The sequence below is a fragment of the Vespa mandarinia genome, chromosome 16 (genome assembly GCF_050613455.1).
Source record: "Vespa mandarinia isolate Hongniang chromosome 16, ASM5061345v1, whole genome shotgun sequence".
Classification (NCBI taxonomy): Eukaryota; Metazoa; Arthropoda; class Insecta; order Hymenoptera; family Vespidae; genus Vespa; species Vespa mandarinia.
The window spans coordinates 2,010,498-2,034,000 of NC_140825.1; the positions used below are offsets into that span (position 1 = coordinate 2,010,498).

The 23,503-nt window shown below is 25.8% G+C and overlaps 6 protein-coding genes and 1 long non-coding RNA gene across 12 annotated transcripts; 2 read left to right on the forward strand and 5 right to left on the reverse strand.

Annotated features, from left to right (window-relative positions):
* Positions 1-449: 449 nt before the first annotated feature.
* On the reverse strand, positions 450-1,728 carry LOC146872489 (uncharacterized). 2 transcript variants are annotated; one of them, XR_014983091.1, is made up of 3 exons: positions 1,565-1,728; positions 1,298-1,450; positions 450-1,053 (listed from the first exon to the last, which is right to left on the reverse strand). It is a non-coding gene; the product is annotated as an uncharacterized LOC146872489 (long non-coding RNA). The 2 variants fall into 2 exon arrangements; XR_014983090.1 differs by having other exon boundaries at positions 1,298-1,728.
* A 676-nt stretch (positions 1,729-2,404) lies between these two features.
* On the reverse strand, positions 2,405-4,189 carry LOC118442250 (INO80 complex subunit B). The gene is made up of 6 exons (XM_035867619.2): positions 4,050-4,189; positions 3,614-3,779; positions 3,334-3,520; positions 3,011-3,244; positions 2,754-2,926; positions 2,405-2,652 (listed from the first exon to the last, which is right to left on the reverse strand). The coding sequence occupies exons 1-6, from the start codon at positions 4,051-4,053 to the stop codon at positions 2,520-2,522; spliced, it is 897 nt and encodes a 298-aa protein (XP_035723512.1). The 5' UTR covers positions 4,054-4,189; the 3' UTR covers positions 2,405-2,519.
* Positions 4,190-5,608: 1,419 nt separating this feature from the next.
* LOC118442021 (dnaJ homolog subfamily C member 17) lies at positions 5,609-7,202 on the forward strand. Its single transcript, XM_035867154.2, has 6 exons — positions 5,609-5,748; positions 5,973-6,101; positions 6,182-6,346; positions 6,424-6,636; positions 6,733-6,813; positions 6,892-7,202. The coding sequence occupies exons 1-6, from the start codon at positions 5,686-5,688 to the stop codon at positions 7,117-7,119; spliced, it is 879 nt and encodes a 292-aa protein (XP_035723047.2). The 5' UTR covers positions 5,609-5,685; the 3' UTR covers positions 7,120-7,202.
* A 1,175-nt stretch (positions 7,203-8,377) lies between these two features.
* On the forward strand, positions 8,378-11,211 carry Fadd (fas-associated death domain protein). Of its 3 annotated transcripts, XM_035867162.2 has the most exons (6): positions 8,425-8,948; positions 9,291-9,441; positions 9,648-10,091; positions 10,443-10,574; positions 10,680-10,810; positions 10,933-11,211. In XM_035867162.2, the coding sequence occupies exons 3-6, from the start codon at positions 9,740-9,742 to the stop codon at positions 11,059-11,061; spliced, it is 744 nt and encodes a 247-aa protein (XP_035723055.1). In that variant the 5' UTR covers positions 8,425-8,948; positions 9,291-9,441; positions 9,648-9,739; the 3' UTR covers positions 11,062-11,211. The 3 variants fall into 3 exon arrangements, with proteins under 3 accessions (XP_085517983.1, XP_035723055.1, XP_085517982.1); XM_085661857.1 differs by lacking the exon at positions 9,291-9,441 and having other exon boundaries at positions 8,378-8,476; XM_085661856.1 differs by lacking the exon at positions 9,291-9,441.
* Positions 11,212-11,658: 447 nt separating this feature from the next.
* On the reverse strand, positions 11,659-13,517 carry eIF4E4 (eukaryotic translation initiation factor 4E4). Of its 3 annotated transcripts, none has more exons than XM_035867164.2 (5): positions 13,361-13,517; positions 13,156-13,273; positions 12,443-12,621; positions 12,038-12,355; positions 11,659-11,966 (listed from the first exon to the last, which is right to left on the reverse strand). In XM_035867164.2, exons 2-5 carry the CDS (start codon positions 13,183-13,185, stop codon positions 11,852-11,854), a joined length of 642 nt encoding a protein of 213 aa, XP_035723057.1. In that variant the 5' UTR covers positions 13,186-13,273; positions 13,361-13,517; the 3' UTR covers positions 11,659-11,851. The 3 variants fall into 3 exon arrangements, with proteins under 3 accessions (XP_035723057.1, XP_035723058.1, XP_035723059.1); XM_035867165.2 differs by having other exon boundaries at positions 13,156-13,268; positions 13,361-13,503; XM_035867166.2 differs by having other exon boundaries at positions 13,156-13,243; positions 13,361-13,483.
* A 527-nt stretch (positions 13,518-14,044) lies between these two features.
* LOC118442024 (uncharacterized) lies at positions 14,045-18,159 on the reverse strand. The gene is made up of 6 exons (XM_035867156.2): positions 17,128-18,159; positions 16,765-17,035; positions 16,553-16,689; positions 16,250-16,477; positions 15,959-16,166; positions 14,045-15,892 (listed from the first exon to the last, which is right to left on the reverse strand). Exons 1-6 carry the CDS (start codon positions 17,608-17,610, stop codon positions 14,280-14,282), a joined length of 2,940 nt encoding a protein of 979 aa, XP_035723049.1. The 5' UTR covers positions 17,611-18,159; the 3' UTR covers positions 14,045-14,279.
* Positions 18,160-18,192: 33 nt separating this feature from the next.
* HDAC1 (histone deacetylase 1) lies at positions 18,193-22,977 on the reverse strand. Its single transcript, XM_035867157.2, has 9 exons — positions 22,828-22,977; positions 21,686-21,798; positions 21,415-21,532; positions 20,954-21,327; positions 20,694-20,841; positions 20,336-20,621; positions 20,024-20,252; positions 19,833-19,923; positions 18,193-19,736 (listed from the first exon to the last, which is right to left on the reverse strand). Exons 1-9 carry the CDS (start codon positions 22,874-22,876, stop codon positions 19,666-19,668), a joined length of 1,479 nt encoding a protein of 492 aa, XP_035723050.1. The 5' UTR covers positions 22,877-22,977; the 3' UTR covers positions 18,193-19,665.
* Positions 22,978-23,503: the final 526 nt, after the last annotated feature.

Genomic DNA, 23,503 nt, shown 5'->3' on the forward strand with positions numbered 1-23,503 from the left:
TCTCAATGAGTCAATTTCTCTTATGAAAGAATAATTATAATTACGCCGAAATCATTCAGATCGTAATTGAATAGAAGCGTCGGTATTGATATACCGTCGATGTCATCGGAAATGATACGTTTTTATAAAATTCAATTTCGTCGAATATTTTTGTTGATGTTAATATTATAGTCTACTAAGAGTTAATTATAATATACATGTTATAAGAATTACACTTTGTTAAATATTTTTAGTTTGTTTTCTATAGATTTATTTTTAAATTAAAAATCATTGGTTTGGTACAAATGTCATATGTGTCATTTTGAGCCATTTAATCAGACGTAATTTGAATAAATGACAAAAAAGTTTCATGCTTTAAAAGTAATTATACATTATATATATATATATATATATATAATTAACAATAATCTCGATTCAAAATAATGAAACCATTATAAATATGAGGTTACGACAATGTTTCGTTACTTTTTATTTTCTTCAAAGTTCCAAAGAGGATTGGTATGTGAACGAATGCAGAAAAAAAAATATGTACGTATATACATCATACATATGTACATAAAACTGATGAATAACTTGTATGTACGTGGTGCTCGATAAGCAAAAATATTGATGGTAGCTCGAAATGTTTTAATTAATTTGATAAAAATTTTGAAGGAAAAATAATAAAAACTTCGTTATCATGCTTTTTATAAAAATAAAATTGCCGATGTAACACGTACTATGATAATTTATCACGTGTTAATATTTCATTATTAAAATATAACAAGCATGTAAAATTAGATTTCATGCAATAACCTTCAAGTCGTTTCGATTCTTCATTTAATAATCAACGTTTCCTTTCTCTTTGTCTTCATGCGTTGCAACTTGAGAAGAGTTCTTTGTTTTCGATGAATTTTTATCCGTTAAAAGAATACTAAGAAATACGTTTGGGTTGTCTTGTCCACCATTTATATTTCGATTTTCATCGATCTGTTTTTTTGCAACAAGTCCGATATTAACGATGATCGATACAAAAATGAATCGAGTTCGACAATGAATATTCTTTTAACATGGCTGAAAAGTTGGAAATAATTAGTTAATAATTTAAATCTAATGTAAAAAAAAAAAAAGAAAAAAGAAAAGGAATAACAATGTTTTTCAACATTACAAATAAAATAAAATAAAGAATAATTTTTTCTACGCTCTTACTTTTTTTTATATATGTTTTAATTACATATATACGAATTTAATTATTATTTATCAAAAAAAATATATAAAACGTGCGTTTTCTTTCAACGAAATCACTCGAGAGTGATACCTGTTCGATAATACAAGGAACTCGATTTGTGTGGGTGGAAATACTCCAAGTGGCTTGCAGCGATGGCCTTGATGACAGCAGTAGTACCGTCCTCTACAGGATAGGGTCATCTCTTGATCTGCGAACTGTCAACGACCCTGAGATATCGTCGTTCTGTAGAAAAATCGAGAATACTCTCTTTTCTCAGACAATACTTATTATTTATTTTATTAGTTCTTTTTCGTTTTTTGATTCCATTTTCTTTATGCGCATAAAATAATAACGTACATTGGACTACGTATTATCGCAACGTAACATATTTTGCAAAAAAACGGAATATACGTTATTGATTTATCAAGGTAAACAAAATAAACACTACGTATAGAAGAATAACCAATAATAATATTATTATTCTAATTACACTCGTTGTAATATTTTCGAAAAATACGTAAAACATATGATACGATTTTCATCGAATTTTTATTTAAGAATAATATTTGTATATTTGTATGATATAGTTCACTTTGAAATCTTCATCGATGAGAACGATATTTCCTAGTTTTAAAATAGCCCTGGTAAAAATAATGATATTTGAATAAAAAGATTAGATCAAAATTTAAATCAAATACTCAAAGTCCCAATGATATACCATTGTGAAAATCGTACGATTTCTTGAAATATATCCACTGTAAGAAGTGAGGACAAGGTTATGTAAATTACATGTAACCTCGATGAAAATTTACAAGATTTTATATATATTATATATATAATAATTTTATATAAATAATTTACAAATATTGAAACAATTATTCTATGTATTATATATAAACTTGTATTTCAATTTAATTGTGTATATAAATATATATATATATATTTCCCATGTTTCAAACTATTTATATCAAATTGATTATATCAATAAAATAGCCGATAATTTATAAAGGAATAAGAAATACAGTAATTTTTTATAATTATGTCTTTTTTCCTTAGAAAGAAAATAAATTGTTCAAATGTATAAAAATATTATATTAATAAAGAGTTATAATTTCCTTTTTTTTTTTTTTATCATATAAGAATGATGGCTTGAAACAAATATTTATAAATAAATAAAATTAAAATTTATTTTAATTTATTTTATAACGCATAAAAAATAATATGCTAGCATATAGCTTTATACAAATTTACTCTTAAATTGTTCATATTTCTAATATTTGTACACATTCCTAACATCAATTTACATTTACGATCATACTTTTAATAACATATTCGTTTTATAACATTCTAAACTGCACAAAGGAACACCTGTTTTAGAGCAAGAATATCTCTTTGGATTTTTACACTTATTTACACCACACAGAACTGGTATTGGTAATTCTCTCCTGAAAAATATATTTTTTCTACATAAAATCTTTATGCCATAATCAAAATTACTTATTATATATAAAAAATTTGATAATTTAAAAAAAAATATTATATTTACACTTTTGATGGTTTTAATGGAAATTCTTCTCCTGGGGGTAAAGATATTGAACTTCCTCCTGTTGTCATACGATAAGTAACAAGTGGAACTTGTCTCTTAGATGGTTTACCTTTACCAATTATTTTGGATGCTTTTGACTCCTGTTTTTTTAATAATCTTTCCATCGTTTTTTTCTATGACGAAAACCAAATCAGAATTAACTATTTTGTAATCATAAATATGTGAAAAATTATAAATTGATCAAAAGTTATCTTTACTTTATCTTTTTCCCTTTTCTCATCAGCAAGTTGTTTTCTTTTCAAAGACTTAAGAGCAGCTTTTTGAATTGCTTCTGCTGTCATAACCTTTTCTTTGTATCCCGTTGGTAATGACATAAGTCGTTCTACTCCTGGATTTGGTTCTGTATCTGTTTTTCTTTCAAACATTGCCCTTTGTCGTGCAGTCATTAATTTTGGATCTTTTGGTTTAATCTTTTTCAATTCATCATCTACCTATATAATAAAGAATTCAATATTTTCATAAGCATTTCATTTAATACAATATTGAAAATAAATATAATTATATTTATATTCATGCCTACCTCTTCAAGCTTTCCAGATTCGATGGCATCCAGCCATCTTTCTTCTTCGCTACTGGTACCACTGTCTTTTCCTCTATTACTCTTTGGTATCTTTTTTTTTGTTGTAACTTTTGAAGAAGATGTAGCTACACATCCTGCTGAACTTAAATTGGTTATCTTGGTAGATTTTTCACGAACCTTTTCTATACTGTATATTAACGAGATCATTAATTTCATATTCCTTAATATTTGAAGTTGGTTTTATGAAACTTAATATAGATAAAAATTATCTGTCATATACCTTCTTTCATCTTCTTTCTTCACTTTAACTTTAAATGTTTTTTTTCTTTCACCTTCTGGAGCTTCAGCAGTAAAACCATCGCTATCATCGTGTATTATCTTTCTCTTTTTATGTTTTTTGTGTTTATGTTTTTTATGCTTCTTTTGGGGAGACACTTCACCTGAATCTGTTATTATTATATTTAGAATGTTATATTTTTTTTTTTCTTTTTTTAAATATAGAAACATATGAAAAGCATTATATCCATTAGTTTATGTGATCTACTTTTAAGAAATTTACTGTCAATAAAATAATCAATCATAATAAACCAAGTTACTTTGTATATTCACATTTCTTAACCTAATTTCACAAGTGATCAAAGAAATATTTATTTTATTATTATTAATAAAAATGAAATATTAATTCTTTTATTACGTTACATTGTTTGTAAACTTACCCATTTTAAAAATAGCAATTTTTCTAAAGTGTTAATAATAAAGTATAAATTAATGTATACGAAATAATATAATAGATCTGAACCATAAACTATATATTTAAGATACTCAGTATCTTAAGTCTCCGTAGTCTCTGATGTTGATTCGATCAAAGCGCTTTTACGTTTCAAAAATTAATAAATCTAATATTTCATTTCAATCTTGTGAACAATAGCAATGTGAACAATATAAAAAAAAAATAAATTTATAATAATACAATATTTAAATATATATTAAAAATAAGTATTATGTACATTTATTTATATAAACAATATTGATATAAATCTTAAATTATTGTTCTTTTTTAGTTCGAATTAATACAATTATTATTATTTTGTTTTGCGTAAGTACTCTCAAACTTATTAATTTATAGCTAATAAAATGCAATATCCAAATTGCTTATCATATTTTTCTTATAGCTAATTTCTCTTTTCTCCTTTCCTGGTATTCATTTATTTTTTTTTTATTCTTTTTTTTTCAATATCTGCTATAACTATATAAATTAAGAAAAATAAAAAATGGCTAGATTAATAATAAATTTAATTAAACAGAATATATTTTAAAATAAAATTTCCATAAGTTTTTTTTTTTTTTTTTTTTTTTTTTTTTTTGGGAGTTAATAGCTTCAATAATTTCAGTAATAAGAATTCAGTAATAAGACTTACATCTTCTTGATTGTTAATTTCAGAGTTATGTGTGTAAGTTTTTATTATTTGTTCCATAATTTCTAAGGCTATAGAACAAACGAACATGTTTCTAAACAGAAATACATGTTTCTAAAATGGTAAAAGTTTAACATAAAAAATATCATCTCTAAAGTGTTCCTATAATCTTATATTTTCTATCTACTTATATCTCTTAGATTGTAACTTTTTAACAATTTCTAATATATCGATTCTTGAAAACAGAATTGTTCAGGAACATCATTCATTGAAGTAGGTTCTAATGAATATAATAACAATATTAATAAAAAATTAATTTTATAAAACATTCTATATAATATATATATAAAAATCTGTACAATTAACTACTATGTATGCAAGTAAATTTAAAAATTATATATAAATATTTGACAAGTTTAATATTAAAATAACAGTTCTTGTTAAATGTTTTTTGTGCTCTTTTAATTTGCAAAGTAAATTTTTTTTTCATACAACTCAATAAACAGCACAAAAGACTTTTTATTTGATATTTTATTCTACAAAATTTTTTTATTCCCATATGCTCTACACATTTTGAAAGTTTTGTTTTATCTATGTAAATATTTTATAATATTATAAAACTTATTTTTATTCGAAGAATGTTTTCTATTTATATTGCATTTCTTATTTTTTATTCTGCATTTTTTACAAATTCTATATTAATTTTTTATAAAAAATAGAATTCTACAAATGGTCCATAGTAATTACAATATTCGTACTGATTCCCGCCCTTTTAGTAAATTCTGATTGGATATCGACGTATCACGTTTTAAGATCACACTAATAACATAAATTCGCAGCGATGCTATAGACATCTATCGGTTTAGTAGGAATACATCTAAAATGGAACCAATTTAAGCAGTGTAGTTCTATCAAAGTTTAATACATAAGTGTCAATATGGATGTTTACGAAAAATCATTACATATCCTTGATTGCACTCCAACAGCGACAGTAGAGGAGGTATATATATAATACAATAATTTTTAACATGAAAGCTTTTATAAGGAATATTGTTTATTCATTTTATAGTTTACTTCGAATGACTTAACCTATTCCAATATACGTTTTTATCTAAGAATTTATTTAATTTCTGGAGAAATGTTAAAATTATTATTTTTTTTTGTATAATACTATAATGAAAAATTTATATAATATTATTTATTTATCATATTTTATAATTACAGGTAAAGAAAGCTTATCGTAAAAAAGCTTTATTATGCCATCCAGATAAACATCCTGATAACCCACGCGCTACAGAATTATTCCATGAAATTTCAAAAGCATTAGAAGTTTTAACAGATTTATCTGCACGAGTAAGTAATTAACTTATTGCAATATACTCTTAGCTTTTTTGAAAAGTATATATTCAACAATTATTAATTTTTTAAAATAGGATGCTTATGAAAAAGTACTTATTGCTAAACATCAATCCAAGCTCCGTACTAAAGAACTTAGTGCTAAACGAAAAAAGTTTAAAGAAGATTTAGAAGCAAGAGAAGAGGCATATAAGAATGCATCAAGTAATAAACGTTCTTTAACTGAAGAAGAAAAATTACTGGTACATTTGATATAGAAAATCTTGAAAGATTTTACTTATGTATTATTATTAACATTTCATATTTTTAAATATTTTAGGCTGAAATAGATCGATTACAAAAAGAAGGTTCAAGACTATTAGAAGAAGAAATAACCCGTATGAGAAAAGAAATTTGGGAACTACATAATTTACGACAGGAAAAGCCAGAAACAAATGCAAATTACAGAGTAAGAATTAAATGGAAAGCAAATAGTGATGATTCACAAAATGGAGGATACAATTATGACACATTATATCGTATTTTGTATAAGGTATTTATATTATTTTTTTACTTGTATTAAAAAAAGGATACATAAGAAAACTTCTAATTTATATTCTATGTAATATATAAAATTATATTTATTTAGCACGGTGACATTGTTGCACTTGTTTTATCAAGTGTAAAAAATGGGAGAGCTATGGTTGAATATAAAGATAAGGAATCTGCAGTAAGTATAACATATTTGATATTAATTGATTATTAAGAAATATTATATTATATTAATTAATATAATTAATGTTATTAGCAAAGAGCAGTACGAATAGAATTTGGCTTTGCGAGGAATCCACTTACCCTCGAAGGACTATGGGAGAAAGAACACATATCAAGTTTTCCAAGAGAAACTTTTTATAATAAATCTCAAACTATATCTAATGTAGAAAAGAAAATGTCAGATGAAGATTTCGAAGCTTACGAAGCTTTTGTTTTAAATAATTTAAGAAAAGCAGAGGAAAGGAAAAGATTAGAAACATAGAGACTAAGTATTTTTCTATACTGTAAAATAAAAAATTTATCATAATAAATTTATTTTTATTTTAAAGTTTCCATAATTTTGATTCAAAAGAAAATAAATATTTTCACAGAATTATAAATGTAAATATATGTTACATATATATATATATATAATTGATAAGTACAAAACAGATGTGTGTGATGTAAATTAAATATATATATATTTTTTTTCATCCATACTATAATAATATATGTCTTAATTAAAAATAAAAAAAAAATATACAATTCACGAAAATTTATATATTTTTTGTAATTTTTTGATTTATGCAAAAATTTGACCTTAACTTTTTTGGTTTTTTGATCTGTCCTAATAAATCTTTTTTTCTTATGTAGCTATTCACATATATAAGTATAGAATTTTTAAGAATACGACTGCTGTTGAAAATGAATACAAAATATACATTTCTATATAATTTAATATCCTTAATAATTATTGTGAAATCATGACTGTATTCATGATTGTGTCCTTGGATATAACAAAATTTCACACATTAAATTCCATAATTTAGATTATAGTAAAAGTTTTATTAAAAGAAATATTTAAGATTGTATTATGAAAAGAATTCTAAAAGAGCATCATTCAAAGCTCAAGACCATAATAATAATAAGACCTAAAGAAGAAAATCTAAAAAAATATTTTATCATGCGATTTATTTAATAAAAATTATTCGAAGAAAATTAATTAACATAAAATACTATCTTAACATTTTTAATAAATTAAAGAAAAAATGATGTGCACTTTATATAATTGATTATTGCCTAGAAACTTTTTCAAAGTTTAGTAATGTAGCTATATATTTAGGAACAATATGAAAAAGTTTCAAATAGTTTTTCTAAAATTTAGCATTGGTCACACAAATTATCCGTAATAGTAACCGTAAATCGTAACGGTACATAAGAACTATGTAAAACACAAAATGCTCTATGATCCAGAATTGTCGCGACAACGTTACTATCATGAGTTTAATTTCATTTGCTGCGGCATAAATTATAGAAATGAATTATCCGAAATATTTAAGAAATATTTTGTAAATTTTAAGAATAAATTTATCAATTATTATTGAATAAATAAATTTCTCATTACATTATCTTTGGGTTAATATAAATTTATACATTCAATATTTAATAGACTACTTCGTTTATTGTGATATCAGATAACTTTGCAAAGAGATTGGCTATCCATAAGTATCATAATAGTTGAATTCCAATATATTAAATTTTTCGAACATCATTGACATTTTATATCGTTATGACGTATTAATCGAGCAATGTGATTGGTCAAAACATTAGTGTTTAATATATGGAAAGTGTGCATGACTGTTAGTTAAATCAAAATTTATCTAAAAATAAAAAAAACTCATTCATAGAATTCGTTTGGTCCTGTATTGAGTCATTGATTTATTGAATCGACCAAAAAGTATTCTTTATTTTGTCGAGAATTAATATCGCTTGACGTATAGTGCTTTTTTTTTAAATGCGTACATAACCTTAAAAGCTTACATTTTTTATTCATTTTATAAAAAAAAAAAGTCAAATGTCAAGATCAGTGGAATTTTATCAATTGATATAAAAGATTAAAAATATATTTGATAGAAAAATACATTTTGCCGTATTTATCGAAAATTTACATTTTACATTATCGAAAATTTAAAAACTTTGTGCATATATAAAAAAAAAAAGAAAAAAAATATATAAATATATGTAATTTCTAATAAAGATATTGTAAATAATCGTATTAGCTAATTGTAGTCCAGTGGGAATTTCTTTGTCAAAAATAACTCCACATTTTGAGTAAGTTTAATATAATCAATGATAATCGAATAAAAGCCTTGATCAAAAATAATCCGTATTAAAAATTTCCAGTTATTGTTAAAGTATTGAAGTTATTTAAATCGAATATTTTAACATTATTTATATAAATTAAACTACGTGAATTATATGATATGATATGTGCCATATGAATTGATAGAACAAAATTTGATCGATCGAATATTTTTTCGATTAATTTGAATAAATAAAATTCACAAGAATGTATAGTTCACGATTGTACCCATTAAATACAAAGATAGTCATTTTTCATTAAAATAATATATCTTGTTTGTATTTTTAGCAACTTATGAAACATTTTTACAGATTTAATAGAATACCCGTTATACTTATCGGATATTGTACCAACCAATTATATATCACTCCAATCTTTACAAAATTAACTAAAGGAATACTTATCATAAATACATACTAAAGAAATTTTTCGATAATAAAAGTGAACAATCTTTTGAGAATGGTATAATGAACAGTCAACATATTGATTATGTACAAAAGAGCATATAATATATGATATATAGCATATAAAATATAACAAGTTATATATATATATATATATATATATATATATATATATATATAAAAGATTTGTATTTGAATTTCTTTGTAAAAAACGAAAAGATTTTCTAACGCACTACTTTCCATTAATTTCTATTAATTTCCTAGAAATTCTTGTTACTGTGAAAAGAAAAATAATCCTAGCTTGGAACTAGAACAATCTGACGTTAAAAGGGGATTCCTAAAATATTTATAAAACGATGACCATGACAATGCAAAAAGAATTTAAAGATTTACTCAATGACTTTTTAAACATTTCAAAGCCTTATATAGATAATAACGCTTTGGAAGAAATTAAAAGTGAATACTATTATCAGATAAACTCTAAACGAAAAATAAGTGGTATAAAAGAGTTCGAAGAATTAATTAAATTATTAGAGAAGTATACCATTATTTCTTACGACAATATAAAACAGTTGTATTTTATCAATAAGATATACGTTAAAAAATCCAATTTATTAATAAGATTAGAGAAATACGAAAGTAATTATAATCAAGCAATTTTATCAAAGTATTTTCCTCCAAATTATAATATGTATCAAAGTGATAATGGTAAATATTTGTATTTTTAGCAGCTTTATTATATTTTATATTAACACATTTTTATATTTTATAAACACATTATATTAACATATTCATATTTTATATTTTATTTTATTTTATTTTATATTTATTTTTTATATTAACACAAGGGCTATGATGTTCTCAGTGACTATAAGAGAATTTTCATTATTCTAAGTACATAATAACAAAATAATTAAAACATTTGAAACACTTTGGTCACTGATGACCACCATGGTCCTATTGAGAAACAATATTTGGTCATAGATGACCAACATGGCAATCAATATGTTAATAAAATATTATTCTTTTTTACAATACAATCTCTATTGATAAATCAAGATGAAGAAACATTTGATCAAATAAGATGGCGAAATCCATTAGAAGAGCTCAGGTATGAATCACTATTAAGTGAAGTACCAGAGCAGTTTTCCAAAACTTCATATAACCGGGAATCAGAGTTGAAGCAAATGGGTAATTATTTATATGTAATATAATTTCTGATATAACTTTTTTAAACAGGATTAGCAAAATTAAATTAGTATGAAATATTCTAAATTGATTTAAATGTTTTTTAAGTGTTACTGAAAGTGAATGAACAAATAGGACGTTCATGGAAACATGTTTGCAGACGTTTAGGTCTTAAGGAAAATGAAATTAATGAAATAGAAAAGAAAAATTCGTCTAATTTAAAAAAACAGAGTTATCAGGTAATATATCCTTAGATATAATTTGATATAAAAAATATAATATTATTGTATTTATTAATAGCATTAATATAATTGTATATAAATTATGTATTTTTATATTTACACAGTTAAATATTTTTCAGGCATTGGATATTTGTATTTCGCAGAATAATTCAGACTGGAAAATAAATTTATTACATGCGCTAGAAAAAGAGAGACGTAAAGATATTAAAGAAGTCGTTGAAAAAATCTTATTGGATAAAAAAATCTAAAATACTGTAAAATAGTGTTTGTGTAAATGTAATATATAATATATAAAGTTATTTTTTGTGAAAAGGAGTGGGATTAAAGTGACTAAGAAATGCATATAGCAATATATATATTTTTTTTAAATATACTTTATATAAGAAAGACTTAAATATAATTGTATGTCAAACAATTGTGTAAACATCACACATCTTTAATACATTTTAGAAGAATAAAGCAAGATGCTGCATTTTATTAATCATTACTACTCTAATTAAAAAATGTTGAATTTAATAAACTATTCAATATGCATACATAGGGGAAAAAAAAGAACAATAAAATCCATAATATTTTTTGAAATAATAATAGAAATGAGCTTTATTTCATGCAATAGGAAATTATGTATTTAAGTGATAAATGTGTGAAATTGTAAATACATAACATATATATGTCAAAAGTAGAAAAATACAGCAGCCTGCGCGTATCTTTCATAAACTACTTCTATGTATTATACATTAATGTACGTTTTTATATTAATGTAATATTAATCTGTTTTATTTAATATCCATTTATTAACTTTCGCTCAATCGCTTATTGGGGGAAACGAAGTTAAGATTTAAACAAAAAAAAAAAAATATATATATATATATGTATATATATATATATTTTCTCAGCTTTAAACAAACGAATCAATGAATTATATATTGATATTCTTATCGATATCAATGAAAATTTGTCCATCAGTTGTTTGATACCTGTTATTCAATGATCTATGTAACAATGAAATTTTTATGAAATCAAGAATTCTTGCTGTACTTAGACCGTGTAAGTATTTTTTGTTTGACTTCCTTTCTTAATCATAGTATCTTGATGTACTTGATATCCTATAGTTATTTTGGGTGTAATCCTTAATCTTTCTTTTAATTTACGTCTAAAATGAAAGATAATATCAATGTAATGCTAATAGAAAATAATTATAGATAAAAAGGAATAAAAGCTTACCCTATTTCCATAACGCTATCTTCGCTATTGGCATTAGCTGTCCATATACCAAGTTTATCTCCTTTTAGCCTTACGTTTACAACAGCACCACATACATCATCTGAATATTCATTAAATGCTTCTCCGATCATGCACAGAAGAATTTCTAACCAAAAATGATCTAAATCCATAGCTCTTTGCTTCTTATCTAAATTTATTAGCCACCTTCCACCTAATTTGTTTGCATCATCTTCCCACATAGGTCGGATTCCTTGTTTAAACATACTATAATCGCAACCTTGTCTTAACTCGGATGCAGGCTTTATGTGATTGTACAGACTGTTAAGAAAAATAATTTCATTGTTATTACAATGTTAGATAATTTTTGATTATATATTTTTTCAAAGCTTATATAATAAAATTTACCTCCAAAAATCTTCTGCTGTATCAAAACTAGTTATCTCACGTTGGCTTTCCTCCCATGTTTTACTTTTGTCCGGTTCATAATACCAAAGTGTCCAGGTATGTTGTAAAGGATGCTTGATCAAAACTTCTGGTGGAAATTCATCAAAATTTATTATCCCTTGCTCCTTCCTTTCGATCTCCTATAAATGAAATTTTAATACATATTTTCACTAGATATCAGTACGGATTCAGTACTTTTCACAGAACTTATTATTCTAGAAAGTTCTTTTTGTGAAAGAGGAAGAGAAATCATTAGAATGAAAATCGTTTAACCTAGAAAATGTTATCCCTATTATCCTCGTACCACGAGTGTAGGCGTTCACGTAACGTCGAGCACCTTTTGGCATATAAACACTTTATGAAAAGATCGACGTTCACTTTAAGTAAACATCATTATCATGTTGTTAATAAAAACGTAATAGAGAAAGAGGAAAGAGAGAAAGAATAATTTAGATTTTTTAAGCTGCATAAACAGTTTTGGTAATACATCAGAGGAACAGATGTAGGCGCACACGGTGAAGGAGGGGTAAGAATGAACCTATGAAGCGACCATGCTGCTACTTCGAAATCGGATTATTATTTCGAAATTATTTGAAAAATGTATCTTTTTCGGATGGTCTATCGCTTTGGCACTTTTATTTATGTCACGATACGGTTATTTTTTCTGTAAATACCTTGATTTCTTCCGTATTGCTTGTAGCCATGTTACATCAAAGCACACACGAACAAGACGATCGCTCACTGAATTGACAACGAGGGCATCTGTCGGCAAAACTTTCACATCGAGCTACCCTTTTTTACAAAAAAAGAAAGAAATGGTGAAAAGAGGAAAGAAGAAAATAGAAGAATCTTATCCTTAACTGGGTAAACGATACAGACCGTTATGATTAATAAACGTTCGAATTTGAAGAAAGTTAATTTTGTGTTCACTGATGATGAAAGAATCTCGAAAAAGAAAAGATTAGTACTTTCTCCTTTCCTCTTGACCTTCTTTCACTACGGTAAACGAAAATTAAAGAAATACTGTTCTTAACGCAGCAAAAAATTTTTCTTGATAGTAAACATTTTTTTTTATCGAAGTAATAACGTCCACGACCTTCCTTTTTTTTTCTCTACGTATTTACTGTTTTGTTTTTGATAAACACGTAGGAAATTGTTTTATACGTGATAGGAAAAAAAAAAGTTCGTTTGAACGGAGCTTTGTCCAGGTCAATTTACGAGTGAAATAATCGATATTATTGTTATGTAAAAATAGATTTATATTTGGCTAGTTTCAAGCACTTAATTGTACTGTTTTCTATACATTATCTCATATAGTATAAAAAACATAAATTCTAAACTGAATTTACTGATTGTTAAAATTCTCATTGGATTTATGATATATTTCATTATCGCAGCAATTTCTTAAATTCTAAGCTTAAATATATAAATGACTCCATGAATATCATTATTTTGTAAAATTTTATAAAGAAAACAAAGAAATAAATAATAATCATTTACATTAACACAAAAAATTCAACTTTTTCTTTTTTAAGTTACTTATAATAGAATTACAAAACTATACTTATCATCTTATATAATTAATAATAATCTTATTTAAATTTGACACCACACATTGACAATATTATTTAAATTACATCTATGTTCATACTAATTTCCAGCTTATTCAATATTTTACAATATTGTTATGTTTTCAATAATGTAGCTGAATATTCAGAAATAGCCAGAAAATATATTTTGATAATTTAGAAATTTACTCTGTTAGACATTGATTATTATAAAGAATGCATTCTAATGGTCATAAGTTTCTAATATAATCAGTATTCAAAGCTTTCAAATCTCTTTGCTTTAATTTAATGTATTTACCTTTTATGGTTATACTTGGGTCTACTAAAATGGAATTTGTTAATTCTTGTTCTTTCTCTGATAAATAAACATTAGTTTTAATCAATGTTGAAGCAGTTGGAATAGATGCCATTTCTGGTAATTTTTGTTTCAATTCTTTTCCTGGCTTATTTGCTATTTCTATTTGTGAATTTTCTAACGTTTTAGAACATTTTTTACGATCAATATCCATAGAAACATCTTTCATAAAAGATTTTATTTCTTCAGTTGAAACATCAGGAGAAACTTCAGTTTTTAGTACATTTATGTTAGTGACTTCTCGTTTCTCTCTATTATGATTTTCTAAAATATCTCTTCGCATTACTTGAACATCATTGTCACTTCTGTTTGTTAACTGTTCAGATTTGTTAACGTTAGTTTGATTTTTAAGCTGTAATATAATAGGCACGGTATTCTGATTTCGGATTACTGTTTCGTCAGACTTATTAATTTCATTGATGATACTTTCTTCTTTACCCTGTGACGTTCGTATATCTTTTTTCTTAAGCAAAGTATCCTTTGATGTAGATTTTATTAAAATTCCTTTAGTTAAAGCACTTAAAATAGTTCCTTTAGATTTATCTGAAATATTATCAAATGTTACATTAATCTTTTCTTGATAATTTGATATCGAATGTGTTTGGTCTATATGCTTGTCTTCTTTTAACTTCATCTTCTGCATATTTTGAATATTATTGTTATCCTTTGTATCAACGAATTGTTCAGAATCATTTTTCTCATGTGCAATTTCTATATTTATGTTTCGAATATTTGGCGTTTTTAAAACACTTTTATCGATATTTGTTTCTGTTACATATTTATTCTGAGTTTCATTTTTAACAAGACTTTTACTTATTTGTTTATTAATATTTTCAACTTCTTTCATATTAGATTTTTGTATAATATTTACTTCATTGTTATTGTTGTCCTTACTACCATTTTGTATGGACTCTTCTATATTTTTTCCTATTCTCTCTTTTTCTCTTTCAAATTCACGCTTTTGTTCTTTAATATCTTTCAAAAGTTTTGTTTGTTCTTGTAACATTTGCAGCCTTTCCAATGCATGCTTTTCTAAAGTTTTTCTAAGCTTTTCATGTCTTTCTACCGTTACCATATTAGTAATTTCTCCTTCTGAAGCTATTTCTGAATTTTCTTTTTTTATTGCATCTGAATTTATGAGATTGTCATTTTTTGACATTTCATTAGTTTCTTCTTTAGATTTGATTACTTTAATATTTTCACTAGCCTTTAACGTTACAGAGTCCACATGTTCTATCATTTTATTATTATTTATAACAGAATTAGGCTCTTTGTTTAAGTCATCTTTCATTGTTTTAATCTTTTCAACAATTTTTTTAATTTCTGGAGCAAAACTAGCTGCTATATTTTCAACAGAATTTTGTTTTTCTATCACTGGCTTTTCTGTAACAATGATACGTTCAACTGGAACTGGAGGTTCTTGACGAATATCATCAAGATGTTTATTTTCATCCATTATTTTAATTTCTGGTAATCCATCTATTTTTTCTACAATTAAAAACGAAGTATAAATTGTTATATATACAATATAGTTATTTTATACATTTAGCATACCTTTAACATTTGATAGAATTTCAGGATTATTAGAAACATCAGGTATCATATGAATATTTTCCTTATTTAAATTTAATGGTAAATTATCTATTTGACTAAGAGGTTTAGCAGTAGTTATTAAAATTCTGGTATTAGAAGATTCTTCCATTGCATACAAATTGGCATATGTACCAAGGATCATTATCCAAATACCAACAAATATAATGACCTTGAATAAAAAATAATTCATAATTAAAATAATATTTATGATAAACATGATGATCGATATAGTTTTTGTGTTATAATTTATACCTGTGCTAACAATCTTTCATTTGTGTGTTTACTGCTTATGGATATGAAAAATGCTGCAGGAAACATTAGGCATATCATTACGCCAATTGTAGATCCAACTAAACCAAGTACAAACTCAATATTTGGCATCAATATACCAGTAATTGAGGAAAAAAATACTATTGCAATTGTAAGACATCTAAATCTTGCTTCCGGCATATAATTCATAGATGGTTCATGAGTATATACCTAAAAGTTTTAATAGTAATATCTATATTCGATAAATTCATTGTATCGTTTCAATTCATTGTATTATATACGTACCCGACGAAATAAGAGAGAATTCAGACTTGCACGGCAAGGAAAAATGACTAGTGGAAAACTAAAGGCTACAGAGAAAAAAAATCCCATCTTTATCATTTCCGATGATAAACTTGGTTCAAAGCTCATCAGTATATTTCCTAAGTACCAAAAAATTTCTTTTGTTATAAATAATTCATATTCTTGTTATTAATCTCTATACAATAAAAGCATACCTGTGAAGGATTGTGTACAGAATGCAATGTAACCAAAGAAACCAACACATAAATATACAAGAGTACAAATATTTAATGCACCACGTACGACCTCATTCATCTTTTCAAGTGATACATTTGGAATTGTTTCATATATTTCAAATAACTGTGTTTGGCAAAAAAGAGCCATAGAAAAAATTGGCAAACATTGAAGGATACCACCAGGTCTCCAATAATACACACTACTCGTCCAATCTCTTGCAAAAATGTGTTGTGTTGATTCTGCTATTACCTATTAATAAATATAAGGAACATTATAAATCTTGTGATAAAGTAAACGAAGTCAATAATATATAATACATTTGTAATACTTAATATTCTTACCTTTAAAATAAGGCAAACATAGAAAACAATGGTAGCAGTACAAATACTTGATAGACTGTCAATATTTCGAAGTAGACCCAATGGTAATATTATAAAAATACTTGTTATTATAAGTAGACTAGTTCTGATATCTTCAGGTCTCTTATCTATTATTTTCCCAACAATTTGTGGTCCCAAATCACCAACAACGACGAAAAATGCAATGCATGTACCCACAAGGAATCCGATTATAAAAAGTTCTACTAAAAACTTTCCCATATGGCCAAATGCGTGGAAAGCAAGGAGTTCGAAATTACGTCGTCTTGACATTACTGCTGATTTTATAAGAAAATGACAAGCAAGACGAGATAGAAGATTCGATAGTAAAAGAACTAAGGCAGCCAAAATAATACCACATTGTTTGAAACAGAATGGCATTGCAAGAACACTCACACCAATGATGCTATTGGCAAGTGTCATAACATGAGATAAATGGGCCATCATTTTGAATAATAATAAATATACGTTGCAAAATTAATCAAAAATCTTTAAGCATTTATTCTCTGGAAATAATTATTTCTTTCATAAATGTTCTTCTGTATTATGCTTTTCAAATTTTGTACAAGTTTCGTAATAATTTTAATACTTCTTTTCTTTTTATTAATCTTAAAAATATTCTCTTTCCATAATAAATAATTGTCCTTTATATATATATATATCTCTTTTGATCTTACATATAATTATTCGCCAATAATAAAATTATTGTTTTAACGATGAGGTTAGAAATATGGAACTTCAGCCGTATTATATTATGGACTATTGGATAAGAGAGGCTGGTTATAGAAACTTTTATCATGCTAAAAGAAATAAAATTATACGTACAAAATGTACGTCACGTTTTTGATAAAGATCATCCTTTACTATGCATACTTTATAAAATGATGAAGAAGTTCGTCGACACCTTGGAAATGTCACCATTTTGATAAACAAACATATTCACACGCCACATTCAGAGTGGTACTCTTGAATCAGAAATCATAAGAATCATTGAATTCTGATGACGAAGAGAATAATTATATTCACGTATAAATTTCTTTATTCTTTTATTATAAATATTTAAAAACATCCGTGTGTATTTAATATTTGGGCATAAATATATCATTACTTCATCTATCTCAATCCGGCATAAGTATATTATCATTACATTGAATTTGTATCTTTGTGTGATGGATAATTAATTTTAACTAAGTAAATGAACATCTTTTTTTTTTTTTGGGACCGATCATTCATAGTCGCGCGCTGGTCCGATCTATGCGGTGGAAAAAGTAGATTTCTGTACACATTGGTTAGCAATGGACGTTCGCTCTTACAAGAAAGATGAAAACTTTGTAAACGGATGGTTGTAGATTTCGAATATAATAATCATTTTAATATTAGTTAATATTAGCCTACCAGAGGCAGTTTTATCATTTATATTTTATATTCTCCTTCTCACGAGAGCGATTTAACATCCACTAACATCGAATAAAAGTAGGTCTAGTCATACTGACAAATTTGAACTCTTACAAATTACTTTCGCTTACTTAATATTCTTATATCCTATACCTACATTTGAAATCTGTCATCTGATAATTCTAATCTGGCTTTGCTTTTCGCTCTTTACCAATGACTTCATATCTCACAAACAAAATAATATATTTTACATACCAAAATGAATGCGATTCCTTTCATTTGTTTTTCTTTTGTTTGTCATTATGATAATTATAATAATAATTATTAATATTATTATTGCGTGTAGAACTTCATTTTTTAATATTAGCATTATATTATGTACAAGAATAGGAGGAAGCAAAAAAAATTTAATATCCCATGATCCTTTGCATTAACTAATCTAGCTAATGCGTCTATATTAAATTGCGCGTTAGCTTGTCATATAGTTCAATCTAAATTATATCCTTAGAAATGGATAAGATACAATCAATTCGATCATAGAATATTTTTAAATTGATATATTATATTTCTAGGATATAAATCTGGGCATATGTAGAATTGACTGTTATCTTGTTATCAATAACTTTGTGATCTCATTCTCATTATTGATTATGCCTGAAGGAATTATTTAATATCCGTAATATTTTTAAAAATTCAAATCACTATAAATATTAAATTATCTTTAGTCATATTCCCCAACCCCTTCCCTGTCCCCCCCTTCAACTTTCTTCCTCAAAAAATTTTTCACTATGTGTATGAAAAAAAGATATATAAATTTTAATAATAATTAAAAATACAAAGCGTTAAGATCACGCTTGTACGTGTATATCTCAATATCGTTATTATACTTCACAAACGGATATAATCAAATTATCATATTAAAGTATTCTTCTCTTTTCTATTATATAAAATATGAAGAAAACAAATGACTTTGGATTATGGGATGATCTTAAGGTAACGAATATCTGTACACCACGTGCTCCTTGCACTTAAGTTACCTAAGCTTATTTAGACTTGATTTAAATAAAGACCTCTGCAATATTTCCGACGAGTAGATGCTATTATTTATCAGGGATTCGCACCACCATCTTTTTTCGTCTCCTCATTCGTGGCATTCATTTTTTCGTCTTTATCGTTCTCTAAATATAAAATGATATTTATTAGATAATATATAGATTACTATATAGAGGGAAAAAAAACAAAAATCGTAATCTCTTAATGACAATGATATGTACCTTTTGCTTCGGATTTTATATCTTCTTCCTTTTTTATATCACTTTCCATACCTTCCTGACCCTTTTCAAGTCTCGGACGCTTTCTAGAAGTCTTTAGAAAATAACATTTCAATGTAATGATAATATAACATATAATGATTATTTATTTTACATAATAACATTATATTATATAATAAGAAATCAGAACATACTTTGAATGATCTATTGTCTCTTCTACCACCATCTCCCTCCTCTTCACTATCGCTGTATTCATTTTCATGTTGTATCCTTTTATCTAAATCCCTTTGTGATAATCTTTCATCTGGATTTATTTTCTCTTCTGCTTCTGAATCTTCGATAACAGCACCATCCTCTGGAATTGCTTGCACTTGAACCCCCGGCGCATGAGGTAACATTCTTAAATTTTCGAATAGTCTTGTTCTATGATAAAAGAAAATAATAAATATGTATTTTGGTTGTTTCATCACTCAATATATGCATAATTAATAAAATTTGATAATTACTTTATCTTTTCTAAATACTCAGGTGTATTCTGATTGGCCATATTTGAGGGGCTTATATGTAACTTGAAATCAGGACCAAAGTATTCAAAATAATCATTATATGGAAGTTCATTAGCAATTTCCGATCCTAGAGCAACAGATGTTTCATATGTCCAACATCTAGATACATTTCTAATTGTATAACCACCTCCTCCAACCATTAAAAATGGTAGATTATATTTTTTTACGAATTCTACACATTTACCATGTCCTCTTACAGTTAAATTAAAACAGCCAAGTCTGTCACCTATTATATGTAATGAATTAATATCCAATAATACATGTGTAAAAATGTTAGAAATATAAATATAAAATATACCTGTCAAGGAATCTGCTCCACATTGTAAAACAACTGCTGATGGTTGAAAAGTTTCCATGACTTTTGAAATTATAGGTACAAAAATTGACTCATAACTTTCATCATCCATACCATCTCGTAAAGGTATGTTGACGGCATAATATTTGCCCTATGCATAAGATAAAACAATTAATTGAAAGACAATTTGTTATATTATTAAATGACAGTTTTTTCTGTTGTTTTTTCTGTCTAATTTAATTTAATTTAGGTTAATTTCTTACCTTTCCAGCACCAATATCTCTGAGATCTCCTGTACCAGGAAAATATTCACCATATTTATGAAATGAGACAGTCATTACTCTATCTGTCGTGTAAAATGCTTCTTCAACACCATCACCATGATGAACATCAATATCAATATATAAAACTCTTTGATGATATTTAAGTAATTCCAAAATTCCAAGTACAATATCATTTACATAACAAAAACCTGATGCTTCGCTCTTCTTAGCATGATGTAAACCACCACCCCAATTAATACAGATTTCTGATGCTTGTTTATTAAGTTTAACTGCAGCTGCTACAGAACCACCAGCTGACAATTGGCAGAATTCATACAAGCCATCGAAAACAGGGCAATCTTCACCCACATTAACTATTTGTAAAAAAAATTGAATGTTACTTTTTTAAATCCATATAATATATATTACATAATAAATACTAAAATTTATCTAACTCTTACATCTTTGCATTTGTTTGTTGTATTCTGACATATTATCTGGTCTGATTGATCTCAAAAATCTTATGTACTCGTCGCTATGAAATTTTGTCATTTCATCAGCTGTAGCTTTATGTGGTCTCTAAAAATATGAAGAATTTATAATAATTATTAGAATCTAACAACATTTCATAAAATATATCATTGTAATCATTGTAATTTTTTAACATTCATTTATCTTAATTGAATTTAGAATTTAATTATCTTAAATAAACTAACGAGCAAAGATTCTTACATATATTTCCATTTTTCTGTAAAGACCATAATTAAGTAGTAAATTATGTGTCATCCTTATACGATGTGGTTTCATAGGATGGCCTTGACCATAATAATAATTTCCTATATCGCCTGAAAATTAATTATTTCAATGTTACTTTAAATTTTATTAAATAGAAAAAACATATGTTAAAAATATTTCAAATTATTTGGATATATTTAGTTATCTTTATAATAAAATCTTCGTTGTTGATTGCTTAATGTACGCTGTGTACGGTGCACCGAAATTTATCTGAAGATTTCATGGTTTGCGCGTATAAATTTTGTAATATTTACAGACACATTTCTAGATAAAGTATTTTTTTCGAATACAATTATACAAATTGACGAATGAGATAGTTTGATTAAATATTAGCAATTATGTCAAGTGAATTTTTTGATATGAATTTACGTAGCTCATATAACCTATAATCTTCTTAACCAATATGAAATCGTAAAACTATGAAAAATTTGTAGAACACTATTTTATTCTTAGTAAATAGAAGATAAAAAATGTCAAAAATAAAAGCGTTTTTTCTTCTTTAAAAATTAAAGTATCGTATTAAATTTCGTAAGTCATAAATTGTGAATGTTATATTTTCATATTAAGTTATATCTCATTTAAAATGATAAAGTTACGATCGTATGGTATAATATATATATACAAGTGTCATTTTTTTCAATGATTTAATTGAAATAATTTTAATAACATTAAATAATATCATATGTATATATATATATATAAATATGAGAGATTCTCAAGTGTATAACAGTAATCCGTACTGTTATGGCTGACGCCAACTAGCCTCCGAAAAGTATGGTGGAATGAAGCGGGACTTGAAAATCTTTCAGCTTAACGATAAAAAAATCGTGCAAACATATAAATAATGTGGTTAAATTTCAATGCGAAACGCATAAAACGCGATGCTGTTACTCATTATAAACTTTTATTTAATTATTGTAACCAATATATGATAAGAAGCTAATATAAAAATGTAAATGCTGTGTACGTGATGATACAAGCGCGAACGACACAAACACATTTTGATAATCTCTATATGTGTATGAGCTTTTCGCGGGTTCACCAAACACATTACAAATTTTTCATTATTTTCAACTCACTATCATAATAGTAGCAGACTCGCTTCTTGCCATGAGATAATGTAGACATTTTCTTAGGTTTTCTTCAAATGATTATAATCTGAAGTACGAATCAAACGTGAACCGCGGAGTGTCGCGGTATCAACTACCAACAGGCCACAGCGTCACTGGTTTTTCTTTATACGCATGCGTTTCTTCTCGTAGATCAAGTTTCGAATTTATTACATAGATGGCGTTAAATTTGTGAATTAATGCTTATAATAATGAGTTTTAAAAATAATAAAGTATACATAAATCATTAAATTTTGTTATTATATACATTTTATTTTATGATGCATTTATTCACGAATACGTTTTTCTAATTTAATTTCTTTGAATGATTTTCTAAATATATATTAATTTGATCATTATAAGTAGTTTATAACACATTTCTATTCGGTAATGACAAGAGAAATCATTGGCCAATTATCGGAAGAATTTCTTGATTCATGGAAATGCAAAATTAGTTACTAGGTAGAATCAGTCAGTAAATAGAGTTATTATGTTAATACTTATTTGAAATTATAAAAATACAGAATATATGTGTACGTAGTTGTAAAAGCGCGCTTTTCAAATGATGTAAATTATTTTTCAAACATATATTTTTTATATTTCTATATAATTTTGTATATCACATTTTTTTTTTTTTATCAAAAAT